This window comes from Pipra filicauda, unplaced genomic scaffold, assembly GCF_003945595.2.
Source record: "Pipra filicauda isolate LSUMZ 115617 unplaced genomic scaffold, ASM394559v2 scaffold7_size6619720_pilon, whole genome shotgun sequence".
Classification (NCBI taxonomy): Eukaryota; Metazoa; Chordata; class Aves; order Passeriformes; family Pipridae; genus Pipra; species Pipra filicauda.
The window spans coordinates 1782102-1805081 of NW_024104976.1; the positions used below are offsets into that span (position 1 = coordinate 1782102).

At 38.7% G+C, this 22980-nt stretch overlaps 1 protein-coding gene and 1 long non-coding RNA gene across 4 annotated transcripts in view; one reads left to right on the plus strand and one right to left on the minus strand.

The window, feature by feature from the left end:
- Positions 1-19: 19 nt before the first annotated feature.
- Positions 20-22980, plus strand: part of LOC113993686 — a 55623-nt gene continuing 32662 nt past the window's right edge. For both annotated transcript variants that reach the window (XR_005566757.1, XR_005566756.1), the window contains exons 1-5: positions 20-4208; positions 9131-9214; positions 9835-9959; positions 14623-14730; positions 15493-15629. This is a non-coding gene — a long non-coding RNA (uncharacterized LOC113993686). The remainder of the gene's footprint in view (positions 4209-9130; positions 9215-9834; positions 9960-14622; positions 14731-15492; positions 15630-22980) is intronic.
- The window catches only part of SLC12A1 (solute carrier family 12 member 1), a 46835-nt gene continuing 28735 nt past the window's right edge, over positions 4881-22980 (minus strand). For both annotated transcript variants that reach the window (XM_027732066.2, XM_027732064.2), the window contains exons 18-27: positions 21492-21632; positions 19486-19592; positions 18555-18637; positions 15470-15613; positions 13419-13550; positions 13075-13186; positions 11292-11378; positions 9043-9178; positions 6990-7057; positions 4881-6011 (exon numbers count right to left, since the gene is read on the minus strand). In XM_027732066.2, coding sequence (XP_027587867.1) covers positions 5876-6011; positions 6990-7057; positions 9043-9178; positions 11292-11378; positions 13075-13186; positions 13419-13550; positions 15470-15613; positions 18555-18637; positions 19486-19592; positions 21492-21632 — 1146 coding nt within the window. In that variant the 3' untranslated portion in view covers positions 4881-5875. The remainder of the gene's footprint in view (positions 6012-6989; positions 7058-9042; positions 9179-11291; positions 11379-13074; positions 13187-13418; positions 13551-15469; positions 15614-18554; positions 18638-19485; positions 19593-21491; positions 21633-22980) is intronic.

Here is a 22980-nt window from a genome sequence, read left to right on the forward strand (position 1 = left end):
CGGGCCGGGCTGCGCCCTCGGAGGGGCGGCGGGGCCGCTCCCGGTACCCAACCCCGCGGCGGGGACACAGCGCCTGGGCCACGGGGCGGTCGGGCCTGGAAGGGGCATCTCGAGATCATCCAGTCTAATCCTACTCTTAAAGCAGAGTCACTTAGAGCAGGTTGCACAGGATAGAGGGAGAAGGAGGCTCCTCCTTCAGGAATGGTCAGGCCACGAGAGAAGCGTTTACCTTATGAAAGGGAAAGAACCCTTGTCGGTGTTGTAGATAGGAAAACCTATCAATGCTCGGCCCGTCCTTTTCTATTCTTGTTCTTGTTCTTTTGTCGTTGCAGAAGACTCGTGATTTCACGGTCTTTGATTTTCCTACTCACTGCCCTCTTTTGCTATCCCATCTATGTTGTACTTTACCCTTCTATTTTTCCTACGTTTATATCTATATCTGTAGGATATATATATATATTATATAGGAGTAGGGAATTCCCTAAATTCCCCCATAGCTCTGTGTGCTGTGGGCTAAGACTCTTATCCACTGGATTCATAGTTTCAGCTGTCCCTGACAAGTGTGGTGGAGGTATTTGTCTCTCTGCAAAATAGCTGCAGAGTGTTGGAGTTCTCTTTGCTGGTCTAAATTTTGTCAACTTTTATTTGCGGGTTTTTTTAAAAAAAATTGAGATCTAAGTGTATGTGATTGTCTCCTTGCTATGTTACATTTTTTAAGTGCAGCCAGATGGCAGTGAAACCTTTGCTATGCAGTTCAGTTACAAAAAAATATTTTGAACCATGTCCCAGTTTGTGCTTCCGTTTATTTCTGTTCAGTATTTTCAGTCTAAATAATATGAGGTGTTTGAATGAGAATGCATATGTATCACAGATCTGTGTGAAAACACTACTTAAAATATGGCTTCTGATGTAAGCCATCCGCAAATTGAAGTTTATAAGAATTGAATTGTATCAAGTGAATATCTAATCATGAATTTTTTTTTAATGTAAGCAGAACTTTATAGAAGTTACAACCACATCCTGCATTATAGTGTAGAAAAATTTTATGAATGGCCAGGCTTGATGAGGCAGACTGGGTTCTAAACTGTGCTTAAGGTAGCCTGGAAGTCCATGAATAATAGATAGGAGGACTCATCCAAAAATATTATTAAGGAGAAAGGTCTCGACTGAGTGACACTTTTTTGCCCCACGTCTTTACAAGAAAAAAAAAAAACAACAAAAAAACAATGCTTGGAGTCTGGGCAAGTTTGCCTTGGTCCTGGGAGCGTGTTGCTTGCTCTGTAGATAGTCAGTTGGCCAACCTTCGTGCATTCTTGGTTGCTGATTAGTCCTGCTCTGCGTTGGGCATTTCTTCCTGACTTTGGAAGATAAAGCTGAAATAAACTGGAATTATTTACCTTTTTATCTCGATTGAGAGCAGGAGTGGAGGCTGCTTTGTTGTCCACAGAAAGAAACACAGAGCTTCTTTCGGAGCTAATAAAAAAAATTCTCTCCGATGAAGTTTTGGTGTTAAAATGAGTATTTTTATTAGGAGAAAACTATTGCTTTAAGTGAGGTGTTTCCCAGCCCACTCTCACTTAGAACAGCTGTCTCTCTCACAGTGATTAAGGTCTGTAATTTTAAAGGCTGTTATGATGAGTGTTTACAATGAAGCTCTATTTTTGATTGTGTGTTTTGCTGTACAGTGTGGGGGCTGTGGAATTTTGCCATTGCTTTTTACTGCATTCCAGACAACCTTGGCGTTTTATTTTGTTTGAAACTGAATTTCCTCTGATGAAATTCCAGCAGCGGCATGACTGTGGGCTGTTGCTCTTGTTATTTGTGGAGAATGTGAACTACAGCTCCCTGTATCTGTTGTTTCCATTTTGCTTTGCAGAGTCAAGGCTGGTGTGAGATGTTCCCTCAGCAGCACTGGCCACACAGTCATGGTGGGTCACACAGCTGCCAGGGGGCTGGGTCAGCCAGGCACCAGCATCAACACGTGTCTAAAACGGTGGCCTGATGTCTGCTGAGGCACACTGTGACAAAACCTTGACTTCCTCATCTATAACTCATTTAGCAAAGAGCTGCAGCACTTCAAGGGTTCACTGACCTTCTGCCAGAAGTTGCAAAGAGGTAGCAAGGGAGTGAGAGCAAGAGGTAGCAAGAGTGTGGAGTGATCCACACTCACTTCATTGTAGTCCAGTGGCAGCCAAACAACCAGAAGCAGAAGCCTGAGGGAGACCCCTGAACTTCAAGCGGAAAAGGCTGAGGGTCACTCAAATTCTGTTCTCCCAGCTTTGCTGATAAGTCAGGGACCTCTACCTGAGGGGAGGTGACAAACAGGTGAGGGGAGTTAAATCAGTCAGTTACAGCTAAAACTCTGCAGCTGTTTGCCCTCGTCTACAACTTCAGTGCTAGTTCTTGTTACCTGTTGCCATATCTCCTGCTTGTAAACTGCTCATCAGTTGCTGAAACTGCTTTTGCCGTGAGGATCTTGAAATACCACATGGAATCATAGAAGAAGAGGGAAAAGATGATGAATGTCCAGGTTTTCTGAGAATTAAGGGCAGCCTGTTATATTTTGTCTATCCAGGAAGGCTTTTGATAGGACTCTTCAAAGATGTAATGAAAATTGCAGAGGTTTAAGGCTGGTGAAAATTACTGTGCATGTGGCTGGAGCTTTGTACCTTGTGATTATGATGATTAAGTGGGAACTCCTTTGTGTGTGAAGTGTGATAGCAGCATGTTCTTTGCAGTGTGACTTGCATAGCTGCAGTTTATCTTCACAGTGGAGTGCCTTTTTGGTTAGAAAACTTTTCTGCTTGCACTGTTGAGTAGCTGATTTAAAATTAAATAAACACCCCCACAAAAGTAATCTCTGTTGGGGACTGAAAAATCTAGTGAAAGGCACATTGGAAGAATGATATTCTGGACAGCATAATCTGGACTATGCTCTAGGGGTTATGTGATCAAGCTGAACAGTTTACCAGTGGTTGTAAAAAGATATAAGGAAAGCATAGTCTCTGAACTGTGATGAAATGCCTTCTGTGATACCTGTCAGAGCTCCACTGACATTAGGAGGGAAAGGTAAGATTCACTGATGAGAGAGACAATAGTGGATCACTTTAACAGGCCCTTAACTGTGCAGGATGCCTGGACTTTTGAAGAAAATTAAAAATATTCTTTGTTCTTGCTTCATAGCAACAGTATTTTCACACTTTAATGTCCCTGGTCACCTTATCTATGCTTGCTTTTGTTGTGGCTGATCAAATCAACCCTAAATTATATAAACCTACAGAGCTAGTAGTGTGATATAAGCTCAAAATGTACTAGACAGTATTAGAGCTGTATGTTTTCTAGAGATGTCAAATGTGTAATTAGAATTTAGTTACTAACATGATGATTAAAATTCAGCACTTGTTTTATGCGTAATTTATATAGAAGTGTTGCTTACAGAGTGAGAAATGAGGTAGGTGGACTAACAAAATTTTGCAATCAAAGTTGCAATTTAAGATAGTCCATAATTAGCGTGCTCTCCAAATTGGTCATGCACACACTTCAGGAATTATAGTGAGGAATAAGAAATGCTGCTGTGTTTAAATTACTTGTGAATTTGTGGAAATAATACTTTCAGGTAGTTAAGAACTGTTGCATTCACAGTTTGTGCTACTCATTATAAATCCCATAACACTGTTGTGTGGATACATCTTGTAATTAATCACTGTAGTTCAAGCAAGGAATTTTAGAGGAATGTTTATGTTAGTACTTAGTTTTTGATGACTGTTCACTTAGAAAAGTACCTCTTGGGGTTTATTGTTGCAATCCCCACATCACTGTGTTTGTGAGAGAAAAGTATGAATAGTATTGAAAGTGCCATTGCTGGTTTATTTTGTGCTCATTCTCTTTTTGGATCTGCTTAGGTCCCCCAAAACAGTTTAGGTCAATGTTCCCTGTAGATTGAGAATGACAGTACTTGGGAATACTTAGGAAACAATCCCCTCTCATGTACATAATTAAATGGCTTAATAGAGGTGTATAATTCCTCCAGGTCCTTTAATGGACCGTGGTAAGAAACACACAAAAGGCCTAAGTGGAGCCTCCCTAAAAGTTCTTTTCTTTGCATTGCCTGGGTGCCACATGCAGATTACACCTGTGTGGTGTCTGAAGTGAGATGAAAAGGATGGTGGCCATTGCAGTTCTACAAAGCTGGAAGGACCTGAGAGCATGTAAGAAGCTGCAGTATCACTGCCAACGTCACTGTGAGGGATGAGAATAATCTCCTTTTTTGCAGGTGCAGAATGAGAGCTTTGGTTTGCTCAGAGCTGTGCAGGAAGTCTGGTGTTTGGAGGAAACTCATATATCTGTGTAATGCACTTAAACTGCAAAATGATCCTTCAACTTGGTTGTAAATGTGTAAGAAGGAGCGAAGGAAGAACATTATGAGAAAATATCAGTATTTCATATCCTGCCTTTAATAGATGGAGAAAATAAAGCATGGATTACTGGGCTACATTACCATGTTCTGCTGAATTGCTGCTGTTGAACTCAGAAAAATATGAATATCAAATATTTGTCATTTTTGGAGATGCAGTGCTAGATCTTCCCCCAAGTTAAATTCTAATAATTCAAGCAAGATGGAAGCTGAGGCTGCTTTAAAATATACATTTAGTGAAATTCAGGGTTCTCTGGCTTTCATGAGGTTTAGATGTCAGTTAATCTCTGTCAAGGATTTGCAGAACTACAGAAAATAAATTAACCATGTTCCTTGGTGGTCTTTAATTTAAATAATGCTTACATAGAGAATATAGGTTTCCCCATTAAAAAGAGAATCTGCTTTTCTTGGCAGCTGAAATTATAAAGTACCATAATGTTGCAGAATAGAAAATAGAAAAATTACACAACTTAATGGATTTCCTTTATTTTAAGTTAGTGTATAATGAATATTATTTAGAAAGTCAAAAATAAGATAAATCTTTTATATAAATCAAAAAATAAGGCATTCAACTCAGTTAATGGGTTTTTGTTATTTTCTAATCACATAAATCACTGTACATGTTATCCCAAAGTATGATGTCAGATTGTATTAACCCTAACTTTCCTAGCAAATATTGTTAGAATATTTATGATTTTACTAATTTCTTTGTGAAATTTACCTACCACATTTGATTATTGCAATCATAAATTGTATTCCATGTCAGAGCCTGAAAATTCAATATCAAGTCTTGTCATGTAGAGTCCATATTTTTATAAAGGTGAGGTTTTTGTTTGTCAGTTAATTAGAAGTGTTACAGTTAATATAAATTAGCAGAAAAATTTAAGTAAAAGCATCTGCTGTAGAAATAGGTCTTAATTTGGCAATATTACAATCAAACAGCATTGCAAGTATTCTCCTTGCATTCTGTTAGTTTATGGCTTTGCCCTGATGGATGCCACACAGGTTTTATTCTCTCTCACAAGTTGGTGCATTTCATTTTAATCCTATTTTGTGCCTATTAGCAACTATGATAGTGCAATTCAAAAGAAGTATTTATTTATAGATTTAATGCATTTTGTATTGTAGAAGTTAATTTTGGCTTTCTAGGATTAATATCAAATAATTTTCAACACTATAAAATCAGAGGAATTTCTTCTTTGTGTATTCAAATATTTGCCAACTCATATAATATATAGGTAGACTTTCCTTCTTTTGCCTGTACTGGAGTGTAAAACCAGCAGGGACCATTTACATTTTTTGTCTAATTCTTTGCTGTGTTGCTTTGGATTTTTGAAAAATTTTCTGTCAATTATTTACCTTTTAGATTTGTATTAGGTAAATGTGTCTTTAATGCATCCCTGCCGTTAGAAATGTGGATGTTGAAATCAAGCAAGGCATATTCTAGGCTCTGACGTTTTCCTAAGAATAGAAAGTCAGTACATTTTTGTGGTTGCCTCTGACCATTAGGACTGGAGGAAGGTTCTTGGAGAGAATTTCTAGCCAAGCCAAATACAGGTAATCAGACACTGCTCCTTTTCTTGCCACAGGGAGGCTCCTGTTTAGGCAGAGGGAAAAATAAAGTTATCATTATGAAGGCAGGGGTAGCTCAGGTAAAATGCTTCTCACTCAATATTAAGTAGAAAACTTAACTGTTCATTTACAACTCTGATATAATAAGACCACATGATTGTTTTAATATCATCAAGCACAAAACTACCATCAGGCCTTAATTTGCAAACTCTTGCTCACCTGGTTGTACTGGACACGAACTGTTTGTGATTGTAACCTTAAACTGGTAAAGAATATTTTCAGTGTCGTAAAGCCTACACATGATATCCTTTTTTTTTAAAGGATAAATACAGTGCATGAACAGTTTTGCAGTCCATCAGCCTATTTTCTGATCTGTAATTACTGTGAGATGGGCATTTTAAAGTGTGGGTCAGTTTATGGTAACGTGATCACCCTCTTTTTGGAGACTAAATTAATAGAGCTGAAGAGGTTTATCTGCACATCACAGATGCAAGCTAATTTATAAAAAATGTGGCTCTAACTAAAAATTCATTCTGGAAATGGCTTGCTTTTTTGGTAATTTTATTGGTGGCCTCTTTTCCTTTATATAATTGCATCATCCTAACTCAAGTTTCAAGTAGATCTTGGCTAACAACCCTATTTTTTACATGCAAACCAAAAGAATCCTTTTTCTAACTTTGAGTTTGTAATAGTTGGGAGAAAAGAAAGGAAAAATGTGTATTTTCTGCAGGCAAGCAAGCAGATGTAACACTCAACATGCAGATTGGATGTGAAGATTAAATTTTTGACAGGTTTTTCATGAGTAGGGATTTCTTTTAAGCGACCAGGAAAGATTCATATTCAGTGTAGTCCCAGAGAATTATCAGTCCAGATGCAAGTCCTTCAGAAGGTACTTGAAAATTGGTTTTGTGCTCAATGAAATAACTCAAGGGTTTCTGTTGCTCCAGTCCAGAATCCCTTTACACACTATTCTCAAAGTTAGAACCAAAATCTTGGCACTCACAGGACAATGATGTTGGCTGCTCTGGAATGCTCTTGTAAGAGTTCATTCAGACGGACCTGGCGGTAACTCTGATTGAAACAGGGGAGAAGAAAAAGATCAGTGAAGTCAGTGATCCTCAGTTCTGGTGCCTCGTGGACTTCTACACTGGCCCTTGCAGGAAGATTTTCTGCTGTTGCTTTGGCAGTATTGGACCTGTGGTATGCTCTGTGGTCCAGACTCAGGGAGATGGCAAAACATGAGGCCAAGCCATGCTTCTTGATTAGTGTAGTTATGTTGAGGCCAGAGTTGTTCACCCTTGTGTAAGGTTTCCTGGGGATAGGGGTTATTTTTGTACTGACACAGTGTGTAAATGATTGTTACTTTGATATTGAGCCTTTATCAGGCCAGGCTCAGGCCCTCAAAGTTTTTATAACTTAACACGAGTCATAGGGAACAAGAGACCAGGGCAGGTTTGTGTAAGATAGATGTGTCTTAACTGGTCTTGTAAATTATTTTCTCTTTCCCTGGAGAAAGTAAAAAGCTGGATTTTTTTCTGTTCACACCTTAACATTTCTTCCTCTACAGAAATTTTTACTGTTCTTTTACATGTTATATAGCTAAGAATCCTCATAATTTAGCCAGCTGTTATCTCATGAGAGTCATCCTATAATATCACCCTTTATCTGTGCTGCCAGGTTTTTCTCTATTGAATTTTAAATGTGTTCTAATGTCCTCTGTGAAATTTCCAGAACTGCCTTACTTTTAAAGATAAGGGGCAGGTCTTTTCAGGTGTGTAAGCTAAAATTTTTGTTGCTGTTCTTGTTTTATAGAGCAACTTGGCATTTTATGTTGCTGACTTTTCAACCAAGGGGGTATTTTTCTGGTTCTTTAGTTAGTGACCAAGCTTAATCATGTATTTTCTTTCTCTTGTATCCTGGTTGTGCACACAAGTGTGCAGAATATTTGTGATTATATTCCCATTGTCTTTTATACTGAGATGTTTTAAGGGCTCTGACTCTCAATTTTTGATGGTTGAAGCTGAGAGTAATTCTAAGGTTTTCTGCCCACAGCTGACTCCCATAACGTTATGCTGGTTATCAGCTCCACGAAAAGGGTAACAGTGAGCAGCCAGGCTGCTTCCCAGCTGCTGCAGTTGGTAGTGTAGTGTGTTATCTTAAATCACCATTGATTTCTGATTATGTTAGTATGTCAGGCTGTGACTTCTAGCAGCTCTGAGCTCAGAGTCACAATCCTTGCTCTGCTGAGGAAGTTACTAGTGTCATAAAGTGGAGATAACTGAACTCTCAGTGCACTCAGGTTAATCCAATAGGAACCATAAATACAATTGCTAGATTAATTCTCTGTGAGTTACACCCTTAAGAGTGAAAGAGTTTGCAGTGTCCTTTTGGTACTGGCCTGATGAAGCCTGGCAGTCCCTTGCTAAAAAGGTATTTTCCAGTAAATTAAAGTGCAGCCTGGACTCTAATTTACGCAGTGGATCAGCCAACATCAGCCTTAAGTGCCTGCGAACTGCAGGAGAGCTCCTGTGCTGTAGACAGGTTTAGTCTGCATGCTGCCATCGAGGAAAGAATCCATGTTAAATCTTGCCTTTGGAGAAATTTCTAGAGTTAGTTGTGGTGTCTGGATTCAGTCCTGCATTTCCCAAAGTGGTGAATGTTTTGGAACTGCAGTCTTTAAGAGGTTCAAGCTCTAAAACAGTGGAGCCATTTAATAAAGCTCTCAGCAGATCCGATTAGCTCAGGCTCAGTGCAGCACTATGTGGCTTCTTGTTCACAGTGGGTTTTCATCTGGCTGGCTCTGATGTGGGCAGAGCTTCTCATCAGCCTGGAAAATACTGTGTAAACCTGCCAAGGTCTTAGAGTGCTGAATAATGCAATCATAACACACCTCTGCAGTGTTTACAATATAAATCCAATTTGTAAATATCAAATACAGGTTTGTACATGTCATGTTTCTCATTCCATATCTGGTATTTCACATTTTCTTACTAATCGCTTCAAACATCTGGAGTGTAAGAAAAGGTACATATGTAAAAAGGTAGGCAAGGCTTTACCTTCTCCTTGAATGCTTCCAGCTCTGCATCTGTAATTTTCCATGGAGTCTCTCGCTTTAATTTCTCAGCAGTTGTTATATCTTTGCAGCTTTCATGGAGACGATATGGTTCAATCATCTCTTCAAAGAATTTCCAGCTGAAACAGGAATTACAAAGGAGGCCTTGCTGCAGGGTATGAACTCACTAACTTATTTCACAGTCACTGTGTACGACAGGCCTTGCTGATAATAATTGCAGCTGAAAAACTTGCAAAATCTTTAACTATTGTTTGTTACATTGTGCCCCAAGTTATATCTGTGCCACTTCAGTATGTTTGGGTTATTTGAGGATAATTAAAAGGTTATTTGAGGATAATTAAACACTGCATTTGGCAGAGAATTTTTGGCATTTTCCTGGTTCTAACAAAAATTACTTCTACAATAACTCCAAACTGGTTACTAATTACTATTAGTTAGTAATATTAACAATGAATATGGGTTCTCATAATAAATATAAGGTTTTATTACTGTTTTAGCTCTAGCAAGACCAATCACTTGACTGATGCAGTTTTACTGAGCATTTTAATGAAATGGATAAACAGGTGATATAAATTTCCTATGGCGAGGGGCTGAAAGAAATGCTGTAGGTTTTTTGCTATATGGGGGCTCAGATTTGTGTTCATTTCCCAACTTCCCCACTTCTCCACAGACTTTCTCTGTGAATTTCATTTTTTTTTTTTAAGCTTTTGACTGTCATCATCTGGAGAAACTTCCTTGCTTGCTGCATTGTTGAAAGTTTTTTATAATCCCACAGAGACCTGAGGGAGTTTCTCTTGTGTCAGTGTGTCTTTCTCTGAGCACTTTGTGCTGACAGACCTCACTAGGAAGTGAAATAGGAGACTGGGCACAGGCTGGACTTTATGGCCAGGAAGTCATGAGGTGGGTTAAAGACTGTGACATGCAGCATTTAGTGTTTCAGTATTTAAAATAGTGATAATCCTCTTATTATTAATGAAATAAGTGGGATGCCAGCTGGAAGAGAGATACGGTGGTCTAGCAAGTGTCTGGCACAATATTCACTTGTTCTGTTGAGATACTGCTGATGCAGCACGTGTGTGTGTGTGTGTGTTTTATGTTAATGCCAGATATGAATTCCCTTTGCTAGCTTTTACTTATGTAAAATCACTGCTTTGTATTGGAGGAAAAAAAGAAGTATTCTGCACAGTTCTTTATATAATTAAAAAATATTACTTCAGAGATCAAGAGGGCAATAAAAGGTGACTTTAGGTATCTAGTAATAAAATCTTCATAATCTTTAGTTTCGTTTCTTAAGTAAAAATCTCCAACGAACCATAGAAACACTGGTGAATCTAATATTGTTTTTGCAAAGTTATGTGTTTGTGTAAAAACAGGACACAGAAGGACTGAGAAACTAACCTGGGATTGCACTTGAATTCAGAGGAAGGGCTTTGGGTGGAGTAAGGGAGGGGATGGAAGAGAGCATAGCAAGGTGAGCACATTTTCAGTGGATCTTTAAGACCAAGAGCAATACTGTGAATTGAGTTTAGGATTCATTTATTTCATGAGCAACCTGCTGTAGACTTTTGTCTACATTAGCAGATGTCTACATAGATGATTTTTATGGAAATATGTTTTAGAAAGAAAGGACTTTAAGATTATTTTTTTTTAGCTGACACAGTTGGAGGTGGAGCTCCTTGAGCACTGTTTTACCAACTTCCTAACCTTTACCTAAGATAAGTTAATTTTAAAAAAAATTGAACCTTCATTATATTTGAGTGATAGGGGAGTATTATAATGTTGTCATCATGGGAAAGAGGAAATATGCGTATGTTTGGCCAGAAAAATGTTATGAATTCATTATAAAACCCAGAAGGTTGAGTTGACATAGATGGTAAGTTTACAGAACTATGACTGAAGTCTATTGCAAGCTAAATAGATATGAAAAGCCATCATAAAATGCCTGTTAAATTTAGTGGCTCATAAGTATGCTGTCTAATTAGTCTTTATTAAAATTCTTATAATTACAACATAAAGAAAAAGGCTGCCTATGGTTTTGACTCTTTGAATTGTGATTGTTAAAAGGTTCTTTTCTTTTTCCTGCTCTTGGTACTTAGAAAATTATTGTGATAAAGTGACAGTGTTGTTCTCTGTGGTGTGTTTTGGTTTTTTGTTTTTAATGCTCAACATAAAAAAAACAAGCTCCAGATAAAGGCTGAGTGCTAAATAATGGATTTTGTTAATGTTTCTTACCTCTCTTTGTTGGGCTTTATATTGATATCACAAATGATATTAATATCAGCAAATTTTATTCTGAATTTGCTTAGGAGTGAAGCCATCCTGAAAACAAAAGAGAAATGTTTTATCACTGTGCTTCTGAGTGCCTTGTATCAAAGAACACTCATAAATGAGTTAGACAACTGCATTTGATATCTTATCTTTAACTATATGACAAATTACTTTAAATGCTTTTAGTGTTTCAATTTGCAATTACAGAACTGGATTAATGTGATTGCTGTAGTATAATTCATTTAACTGATGATCGATGAAAATCACAAAAACTGGAAATTAATAGCAGACAGAGGGCAGGGTGTTTACATTTTGGGAAAAAAATGGTACTTTAAGTATATCCTAAGGCTTGAGTTATAAAGGAAAATTATTCAAAATGCAGTAGGGCAGAATCCTCCGATTCTTACAGAAGGCTTCTGTTATTCTGTTATTATCAGAATTCTATGCATGGAATGTGTACAACACTGGTAGTGTATGTGTTGGTGAAAATCTGGTCCAGAAAGTTAGTGTACAATACTTAAAGAGTCTTTTTCATTTAGGAATTTATAGTGATCTACTCACATGTTGGTTTTGCACATTTTCATAAAAGAAAACACTTTACTTTTGAGCCTTGGTTGGCAGAAGGAATAGTTTATAGCTTTGTGTGTGTTTGTGCTGAGGTTACAGAGGTTTGCTTAGGTCAGTTTTGCCTTTGTTTGAAGCACAGTTGGGATCTTGTGGTTCTTCCCCACACCTCCTTCCCCTTTTTTTTTTTTTTTTTTTTTTTTTTTTTTTTTGGTACGTAAGCTTTGGAATTTGAAAAGGTCAGAGAGTTCCTAGGAGCAAACCATGGTAGAAGTACATATTTGTTTATGACCTGAGAGTTTACTCATTGTTTTTTTATATATATAGGAAGAACATACTGCTTCTATAAATCTTGACGTCCCTTGGGGCAATCCTTGTTTTGAACAGGAAAAAGAGAAAAGTCTCAACTTCTGTGGAGAGGTTTTAATATTTGGGGAATTACATGCTAGTAAAAGTCCAGCTAAATTTAACTTCTGAATTGGCTGAAACTGAACTTGACTGATGTTGTTTTTAACTGCTCTTTGTTAAGCAGTTGCTGATTTTCATCCCAAATTGAGCTGCTTCCACCAGTGGTGAAATAGTTGTGCCTCTAGTGTGTAAAGTGCTTTGGAAGGAAAGGTGCTGTATACAGTGATGGTAAAAATAAGTTAATATTAGTACCTTTCATTTGCTTGAAGGCAAATGATGATTATGAAATCTAGACTTGTTTTAAAAAGCTGAGTAAAATCAACTTGGTCTTAAAGTTGATTAACTGGCTCTTTAACTTCTTTACTTTTTGCCACAGTTAATCACATTTATGTGAGCTATCTATCTATGGTATTGCATATGAGAGTTTCATGTGCAATTTCACTTGCTGTTAACTGGACACTCTCATGTAAATCCCATAAAAGTAATTATATTCTCGTTACGAAGTGCAGACTGTTCTTCTTAGGGAAGGGAATATGAGCTATTAATGGGAAAAAGTGCTGGATGTGAGTTTCCTTTGGTAATGACCATTTGCAGAGCCTTGAGGGCTATGCCATAAGCTCAACACCTTTCTGTCAAGTACATCTTTTTTTTTTTTCCTGCTGCCCACAGTACAACAAACCAGTTGTGCTGGAAAATTCCCAGCTTCCTGCTGTGTATGCATTATATTCAGCATCATTCAAACACTGAACAGTGAGATAAATAAAATTATATTTACACTAGTTTTTCTTCTTCAATCCTGTTGACTTTTCCTCCAGTGAAGATCCTTAATTTACAATTTTTCCACTTCTTCCTGATAGTTAGAATGTAAGGAATTAGGATTGTTAGACCTGGAAGAACATACAAAATTACAGGAAGATCAGATTAGTGCATTGTGTGGTAAAAATTCCATCCTTCACTTCAGCAGCACTGGATGTAAGTTAATTTTAAAACATTTAATCCAGACATAAAATTGAATATGTGATCTTAAAAGAAAACAGTTTCATGTGAATTCCCAAGCCTGTTTTTATATTTGGTAACACAGAAATCTCTCTCCCTGTGGTTCTTACTCAAATTCCTTACCTCCATCATCGAACAGCCACCAAATGTCAATTGTACCTTTTCCTTGCTTCTTTTTAAATTGAGTGCTGGCTTCTAGCAGCTTCTGATTGAATTCACCCACATGCATTGACTGCATGGTGTTAATGGTGCTCTCTGCAGTGAGAAAGGAAAAAAATGTGAAAGGATGTCTGACAAGCGAGGACACGAGTAGCTTTAGGGAGCCAAACGGAGAGAAAGCTTCAAGAAAATGAACTGTTTCTGACATAATTTCTATACTTTAAATCTGAAAAAAAATTACAGAGTGGATGCTATGGAGTTTTAATGTGCCAATACTCACAGAAACCGAAGCTTGTGGGATATATTGTCACTAGATTATAGCATCTTGAAAAGGGTTATCTGATTATTTGTTCTCTGTCTCTTTTTACATAATGTAAAATTCTCTGGGGCTTTAAAAAGCGAGTGGGAAATATCTGATAGACTTTAGAAGTAAATGTGTTATTTTGCCTGATTTACAATCTCAGCTGTCTTGTAAAACACAGAGCTCCCTGGAAGGCACAGCGATGGTGGACGAAACGAGGGTGCAGCGGGAGCACAGGTGAAGCTGAGGCTGGAAGGCAGGAAACACAAACCTATATGGCTGCTTCCCTGGGCTGGGATGGTCCTTGTTAATTGAAAATACATTCTGGTCCTTTCTGTTTGCTTGGTTGGCTTCAAAAGTTATAGTTTTGATTATGCACTAACAATGTCTTCTCTCATTCCATCTTTTGAAGCCTGTGACTTTATTACTGCTCCTCTTTCAATGATTTCAAAGAGATGGTGTCAGAGCAGTATTTTAAATGGAGCAGACAGGCTTCTTCAGAGGTTTTACTCTGATCTGCTAGGTTCTGAAAATGCTTTGTTTGGTTTTCTTGTATTTCTGGAGTGTGCACAGGATAGTTCTAAAGCAGTTCTAGCGTTTCTGCTGGAAGATGCAACAACTCCGGGGACTATGAATATAAAAGCAAAAGAGAGAGGCAGGGATATTTATTATCATAATCTATCTCATATAGAGAGCCAGAGTGTGCAATATGTATTTCCTTTATGCCTTTCTCAACTAAATCAAAAAGGGTAGTTGAAACAGAGGTGCACACTCTTGTTGGAATTGTCATAAAAATATATTTTACTGAAGCCTGCAAAATGAACTGAAGTCTGCCAACTAACGAATAATGACATTTTATGTTTTCAGTCTGTAGATCTTCCTGATACCTGTGGGAGTTGCATGCACAGCCAGATGTAATAGTCTCTGCAGGTGAAAATTCTGAAAATACATGTCTGTGTACAAGCATGGCTTCAGGTGGGTCATTACCATTACAGCCTAGCAGTTGTGAAATGAGACCTTAAATTCTGGCTGTATTTCTGTATCATTTTACTATATCTGAAATGTAATTTTGATTTCATCACCTACACATTTAAGTTATGTGTTAATTAGTTATTTGACAGCATGCTGTGTATGTACTTCCAGTACTTTTAACACCTTCACTTGTGCATTTTTATGAAATTATGCTTAGAATATAGAGCAGTTGTGCTGTTTTTACCTGTTTTTCAGCTCTGTACCAAGTTTGTGTGTGTGTGTTAAGTAAAGTAAGATTGCTTGTTCCCTGAATATTGGGAATATGTTCCTATTTTCTTTAAAGAGGAGGAAGAAAGGCCTCTATTTAAAAACTGAAAACAGCCTATTAAAAAAAAAACCAAACAACCAAAAAATCCCCAAACCAACTTGTTCTGTATTCGTCAACCAACCATATTCTATTTTTGACAAATAGAATTGAACATTAGCTGAGCTGAGAAGTTTATCTAGCAAATGAGGGGAGGAAATTGGTTGTGTTTTACGAGGTAGTGTATCCTACAGGCAGAGGATGTCACTCTGTGCTGCATTACAGGGTTGTAGCCACCATGTTTGTACAGGGGAGGTCCTTTTCCAGGGGCTTCTGTGTGGCTCAGGAGCTTTTGGCTTGGAGTAAAGTCCAGTTTGTATATTGGTGAAAGCAGGGTGTATTGAAGGGTCAGGAAGGAGCTGTCATTTTGGAACTTACCCTTTTTTGTTTCATGTTTTGAGATATTGAGTGTGCTGGCTTTTTTGAAGAATCCACAGATGCCCCTTTTTCCTTCTTCAAAATCATTTTCTTTAATGGTGGCTTCCAGTGCCAGTCTCTCCTGCTCCAGCTTCTCTAATTCCTCTGTATATTGGAAAAGGTAAGGGAACTGGTAACACATCACTTTCTTTTTTAAATTAAATCGCTTATTGAACTAATGGTTCTGATGTAATTGCTCTTATGGTACTTTGTAGACAATGTAAAGCTGCTGGGAGGAAAAGCTAAAATGCTTCTTTTTTGCAAACTAATAGGGAGGAGGAAGCTGAATTCACCTGTGGAAGCCCTAACTTAGGGTGCCTGTGGCTACAGCAGTGGGGTGTGTTACAGTGCTACTCAGCTGCTGTTAGGTTTTCTCTTCCAGATCAAATTCAGTATTATGACATTTTATAGTTACATGAGATATTGAGTTACGTTAGTGGATATTTGGTTGTTTTCTTTAGCCAAGAATTTGAAAACACACTAGAAAAGCTGTTTTCCTATAATGAGAAAGAACAGATATTGAGTTCGAGCCTGTGGGTCCCTTTTCTATGAACAAGTCACATGGTTTGGACTTCAAGATTCTCAGAAATATTTAAGGATCCTGAATATGCCATCAGTTTCTATGCTGAAATATTTTTAATTTTTAAGCATTTGCTGTAAAGATGTAAGATTTAGCTAACCAATCCAGTAAATTTAGTAATATAAAAGAACAATTTCATCTTGCCAGTATTAGCTTTATGCTGAGAAAAAGGTACCACATGTTATTGTGGAATATAGTATGATGAGGCACTAATTAATGTGGTTCAGGCATTTGCCTGCAGAAAACTTTTTTCTTAAGGAAAACTTCTATTTGAGTAATAGATGAACTAAATGTTCACTTAAGTAAAGTTCCTGTAAAGTTAATTTAAGAATTGTGTTAAAAAAATAAACTCTCACTAGGTGGACATTATTAACTCTGCTGACACTCTGAGTTGCCAGCAGAAAGAATATCCTTTCTTTTACTTTATAGTCCATGACAGCCATATGCTTCTGATTGTCAGACACGGTGATAGTCACAAACTTAATGGTGACTCAAAACTAAAATTTCAGTTTCTCCATTGAACAGAATGCTGTATAAAGTATAATAGAATACAATGATCTTTGTTTTCCACTGCAGAGACTTTGTATCTACTTCAAAACATTTCTTGATATTTGAGGGTTTTTCTCCCCGCCCCAATCCTAATTAATTCCTGACTCCTTGTGTCTGACCCCTTGAAGAACATTTGTTCCTTTGTAAGAACGCAGAGCTGGTATTTGCTGTATTTTCACAGGTGTTCCAATGACTGTACGTTTTGAGCACTCAGTTTCTGACTTGCATCAAGCAAAGAGACAGGCAGATCTCTCTCAGGTGTCATGAGGGGGCGAAGAAATCTCGATTAGTTTAGAATTTTTTCCAAATTTTTCCCAAAGTCCCCGTGGCTCTCCGTGCACATCGAGCTGCCAGTCTGCTGAGCGAGCGCTCATCCACCTTGCTTTTGAAAGGAGTCTCTGGCGCCTTTTAATTCGGGGAGGTGATTTGCTTTTGAGCGTTACCTCACTGTGGACTGCCCGCTCTGCTGGGGTGTTAATTTGGGCTGTAATCAGCCGGGGCGGTGCGCGGCGCTGGCGGCGGGCGGCAGCAGAGAGCCGTGTCTGCCGGGGCCGGGGCCGGGAGGGACGGCCGGGGTTAGCCCGGCTCTGTCTGAGCGAGTGGGTAGGCTGACGAGATGGGGGGGAAATCATCGTACTGAACACCTTGAGAGAATTTTATTTTATGTGGAGCTGTTCCCTTCCCCAGAATACCTGAGGAACAAATAAGACCTCTGTGTGCTAAAGGGGGGAAAAAGCAAAACGAAGGCTGCCATTGTGTATGTGGCTTTTGGAAGCCCTTCGTTTAGGTGCAGCTGTCTGCTTGCTCTGTGTCCCTCTACCTTTTCCAGCCAGATGGCATGGATTCCCCAGTCGTTCATAGAATCATAGAATATGCTGAGTTGGAAGGGACACATGAGGATCATTGAGTCAAACTCCTGGCCCTGTGCAGGACACCCTAAGGATCACAGCATGTACCTGAGAATGTTGTCCAAACACTTCTTGAACTCAGACAAGCTTAGTGCTGGGACCACTTCCCTGGGAAGCCTGTTCCAGTGCCCAGCCACCCTCTGGATGAAAAACCTGTTCCTGATATCCAGCCTAAACTTTCCCCAACTCAGCTTCAGGCTGTTCCCTTGGGTCCTATCATTGGTCACGAGAGAGAAGACATCAGTGTCTGCCCCTCCAATTCTCCCCTCATAAGGATGTTGAAGACCACAATGAGGTCTCTTCTCCAGGCTGAATGAACTAAATGACCCCAGCCACTCCTCATAAAGCTTCCCCTCCAGACCCTTCACCATCCTTGCGGCCCTCCTTTGGATGCTTTCGAATAGCTTAATGTCTTTTTCTGTATTGGGGTGCCCAAAACTGCACACAGGACTCAACGTGAGGTTATGCTATGGTTTTCCATTTCCCCTGAGATATGCACTGCTAACCTAAGGAAGAATGAACAAAAAGGTGAAGAAGAATTGATGTTTCCTGTGGGTTCCAAATTTTTGCATGAGTGGGAACTTTCTGGGCCCCAGAGTTCTGCAGAGGTGGTACCAAAAGTGCAGCTTCCTGATTCCTGCCAGTCCCAGAGATCTCAGGTAAGCAGAAGGAGGAAGATGTGTCAGACCAGGAGGGGAATGTGCAGCAGAGTGACAGGTTGCTGTGGCACAGCATGATTTTTTTACTGCTTTAGTCTGTGCCTGTGCTGGAACTGCTTTGGGAGTTGAGTTCTCTGGAGTGCAGAGCCCCTTAATGTGTTAGGCTTGAACTCCTTCTGTCACTGCCAATGATCAGCAAGAATTTTGGGCAGGATTTAAATTGCAGAAGCAAGGAGGAACTGTAGAAGTCATGAGTGTAGGAACTATCCTAGAAAGCAGGTGGTGACTCTTAAGGGTACTTCTTGTGCTGTGCATGTAACCAGCACAGATATTCAGCTGTGGAGTCTTACCTTGAACCTGAAGGACCTGAGAGATATCAAATCCTTGGCTAATTCTGACAATAATCACCCCAAGCTCAAAATCAAAGGCATCACTGGAAAGAAAGAAAAAGAAGAATAAATATGCTTTTTGCGTCATGCACGTCAGTGAGGAAAGCTACTTTGAGAAGATCAGAGGAAGTGTTACTGTTCACAGGGAGGACAGGCTAGGTAAAATTGCAGAAGGAATCGCCCAAGATTAAGCTAAGTACTATAAATTTTCTTCCCTTATTTAAAAGAAGTGTATGAGTGGAAATGGGAACAGATAGGCTATTCCTGGAATGGATCTTTCAGACAACACTTTTTTAGGAACCAGGTTGCAATTGGGTAATTTTTTTCTCCCTTCTCTGAGGAAATAACAGAGCTGAGGTGGGGTTTGTTGCTCTGTAACTCGCTTATGGTGAGTTTTGAGCAGAAATCTATGAGAAGCCTGTTTCTAAATGACTGTTTCCCAGTGAAATCCCAACCCACAGAGCTGCTGAGCCTTAGGCACACATGAGATTTGAAGCAAGGCTCTTCCTCTGTCTCCTAGGCTTAAAAGAAGAATTCCATGATGTTCTCTTATTCCCTAAGTACGTACGTGATGGTTGTTTTTCTCTGAGCTCCTGCCCACTAAAAATGGGAAAATACAGCTCTGCAAAAGCCCTGCTGAAGGCAGAGCAGCTCCTTTAGTGCTGTCAAGCCACATCAGCTCCAACAGTGCAGATGTTTGACAGGCAGATCCTACTGGGTGTGGGAAGCCAAGGAGCCTTTTATAATGGGCAGTAACTTCTGTTACAGAGGTAGGATGTGTGAGCCTAGATTTGTAGGTACTTACATTGTTTCTACACATCAAATTCTGTATGGAAATGCTATGTTAATCCAGTCTAAGAGGAGTGAAAAGGGAGGTGCTGAGCTGACTTACTGTATAATGCCCACATAGTTTTCAATTTGTGTGGCAGGTGCACTTCTCCAGTCCTTCTTAAATCCAATCACCAAGGTATTTGGTTTCATTCTACCCAAGCCCGAGGCCTAACAATATTAAAACACTGCTTAGAAAGGTACACACACACACATGCTTTTAACTGTAAATGAAAAGTAATGGCAAAAGATAACTGAAGTAATGTTCTGGAGACACTTACAACTAGATTGCATTTCATAAATGCCCTTCATGCTCATAGCCAAGCAGAAATCAGAAAGATTAGTTTTAAATCATTCCAACTGTAAATGATTTTAGACGACATAAATGTAGTTTTGCTAAATTAGCATTCATTTGCATTTCTTCTGACATGCTCTCATTAAAATGGTTCAATAACTTGGAATCAAGAGAGAGTTCAGAACTGTTTGTATGCTCGTTCTAACATTATAGCATAAAGCTTTTATCAGCTTTGGAATACTCCATAGATGAACTGAGTCTGAAGTCTCTTAAAACACCTCAGAGACACAGAGAAGGCGTAGCCTCCTAAGAATATTTTTTTTCCTTGAATTTGGAAACTGTCGCTGTTCCATTTACTGTATTCTTTTCAAAAGATTATCCAAAATCAGGTGAGCATGCTTTATAGATAAGTCAAAGTATCCTTTTATGTGAAGCATTACTATTTACTGTTAAATTATAGTTTATAAACAGGAAGAAGAAATGGTTTGTCAAGATATTAAATTGCCTCCAGAACTGGTTCTGGATGCTAAAACCTGGACAAGTAGGAGTAGTGAGATCTAGATTCAGCTGACTCAATTTTTGTAGAAATCTAAACACTCAGTGTATTGGGAACCTTCAGGAGGAGACACAAAAAATACCAGCTTATCAAGTTGTTACACTTGCCCAGTTTTACTACTAGCAAGCAGAAAAGAGGTAAAAACTGTTGGAATCTTGGTGGGTTTGCACTGTTTACATTGAAATCAATAATCGTTGCACATGACTTTAGGTTACAATAGTGATGATATGGTTTTCCTTCTGTTTGTTGGAAGGCAATTATTTGTGGTCCAGTAGTTGACTTTGGCAATAGTAGTAATGGAAAGGAAGAGATCATCCGACTGTAACAGTTCTCAAAAACATCAGAGGGATCTCCTACTGAGACAGTGTATAAACCCAAGATGAAGTGTCTTTGTGAGGCTTTGATAGAACAAAGGGACCTTTATTAATAGCATTTCATCTTGCTCAATTGTACTGTCCATTCAGCAAGTGTACAAAGAGCCCTGGTAGGCTGCCAGTGGGTGACTGTTACCCAGAGTATTTTAGTTGGTTCCCTACTGTCTCAGTTTGCACTGATGTCTTTTCAGCAGTGTATTTTGTGCAAAAGATGTGAATTTTCTCTACATTTTGCCTCAGTACCTGTATGTTTAAATATTCATATATATGAAGGGGGGGAGATGGGAAATATGGAAACAGTGTCTCTGTGCCTTCATTAAAGCCATTTTAAATGGACTGTTGGAAATGATCTGCTGTATTCTTAGAGTAATAGAAAAATATTGCACTTTTATTTAAATGGCCTTCTTGCTGTTTGCAGAAAATGTATATTACACATTTTCAGTTTTCATTTAATGCAGAAACATTCTCATATATTTAATATGCTGCATAATACCAAACAATAGAATTGATTTGAAGTGTATCAAGTGTCAGCTGCAAAGACAGTCATATGTTGCCCTGCAGATGCCTCTCTTTTTTCATAAGTGTCTTGTTCATTTAGGAGAGAATCAGTCTGCCTTGTCTCATAATGCCATAGCCCAGAACGAGATCTTTATGAAATAATCTGTAATATAATATACATTTATATTATGCCCCTTCTGCATTCTGCCCCCAGAATGCCCCTTCTGTCTATAACATTATCCATCCATACATACACAGGGCTTCTTAACAAGTAAACAGTAATGCTTCACATAAAGGGATGCTTTGATGTAACACTCTTCTGTGTGTTTTGTAAACAAAAAGCTTACTTGAAGAAGACTTTTGACTCCATCTCTGAAGCTGTCAGCTGCCACTGCTGCATAAAAGGCTTTTCTTTTGTTCTTTGTGAGCCAGGCCTGCTTTTTTTCCATGCCACTGTTCATCTCCTTAACACACAGCTTGCGTGGGCCCTGCATGATACAATAAAATATTATTAAAGTTTTGTGTTGTACATCACACAGTGATTTTGAAGCAGTTACCTGTGAGCAAACGGGAGAGCCAGAAAAATACATTTCCAAAAAGGGTCCACAGAGATTCAGCCCTTTGAAAAGAAGTGTGCTGCTAACATAATTCACATTCTGTTTGAGAGGCTGAGGCTGTTAATGCTACTTAAATATAGTGATTCTGACAGAAAGAAGAACTACTATGGATTGTAACATCTTAAAAAAAATCTAAGGTATGATAAAGCATCTCAGAGTGAATAAAGTCCCTCCCTGACTTGACTACGTAAAAGAGTCTCAGCAGATCTAAATATACTTTTTTAAGCTCCTATCTACTAACAGTAAGAGAAAAGAGTTGTGCAATACAATTAAAGATGCAAATGCCTTTGACACCAGTTTGTTTCACTGGTCATCTGGTAATTTAATGGGACAAAAATCCATGTGCATATTAGAATCACAAGACATGGATATAACTTAAGGAGAATTTGATCTTGGCTGCTTGAAGAGATGGGAATAATAACTTGAACAATAAGATTTAAGTTTTCTTGTGGGTAAGGGGGGAGAAAAACAAGTTTTACCCTTCTTCCCTATCTCTTTAAGGAGAGAACCTGAAGGTGGTTTTGCAGCTGGCTTGCACAATGTTTCTGCTGGCCAGGGGTCCAGTCCCACCCTTCTATCAGGGGACAGCCTGTGTGTGTCCTCCCCTGCTCCTCCTCTGTACCAGTGGTAATGTTTGTACAATTGTACAAGGAGCCCAGTGAATTTGCAGACTGAAGACTTGCAAAAATATTGTATGTGAAGGCAGGGAGTAAAAGCAGGATAGCCCTTTTTACTAGAAACTCAGACTGTTCAAGCCAACATGCAGCCACAACCTCAGACACAAGTAAACTTTAAATTGTCTTTATATTCAGTTGCCGTATTTATTTTGCCTATGTCTGAACTATCTGTCACTATGTTCCTGGAAAGTTTCTTGCTGCTTTTTGGAAAAAAGGAGTGGAAGATGCTCTCTCTGGCATGGTTTCTCAAAACTTCATGCATAGCTAACAGCATGTCAGCTTTTGAGGTAAAATATGCTGCGTGTTATATTTATGGCTGAATAGTCTTGCTGTATTTTATGATATATTGTAGGCTGCTCTTCAATGTGGTTCCTAGGAATTTTATCATCCATTTTTTACCACAGTTTTGCAAATCAGAAGGGTTCATTTTGTCACATTTTTATTACCAAGCAAATTAAATTTCACTTAAGTTTCCGAAGAAATAATTTAAACCTCCTCCCGTCAAAACAATTACAATGCTTACACTAATACAGTAGACTTAG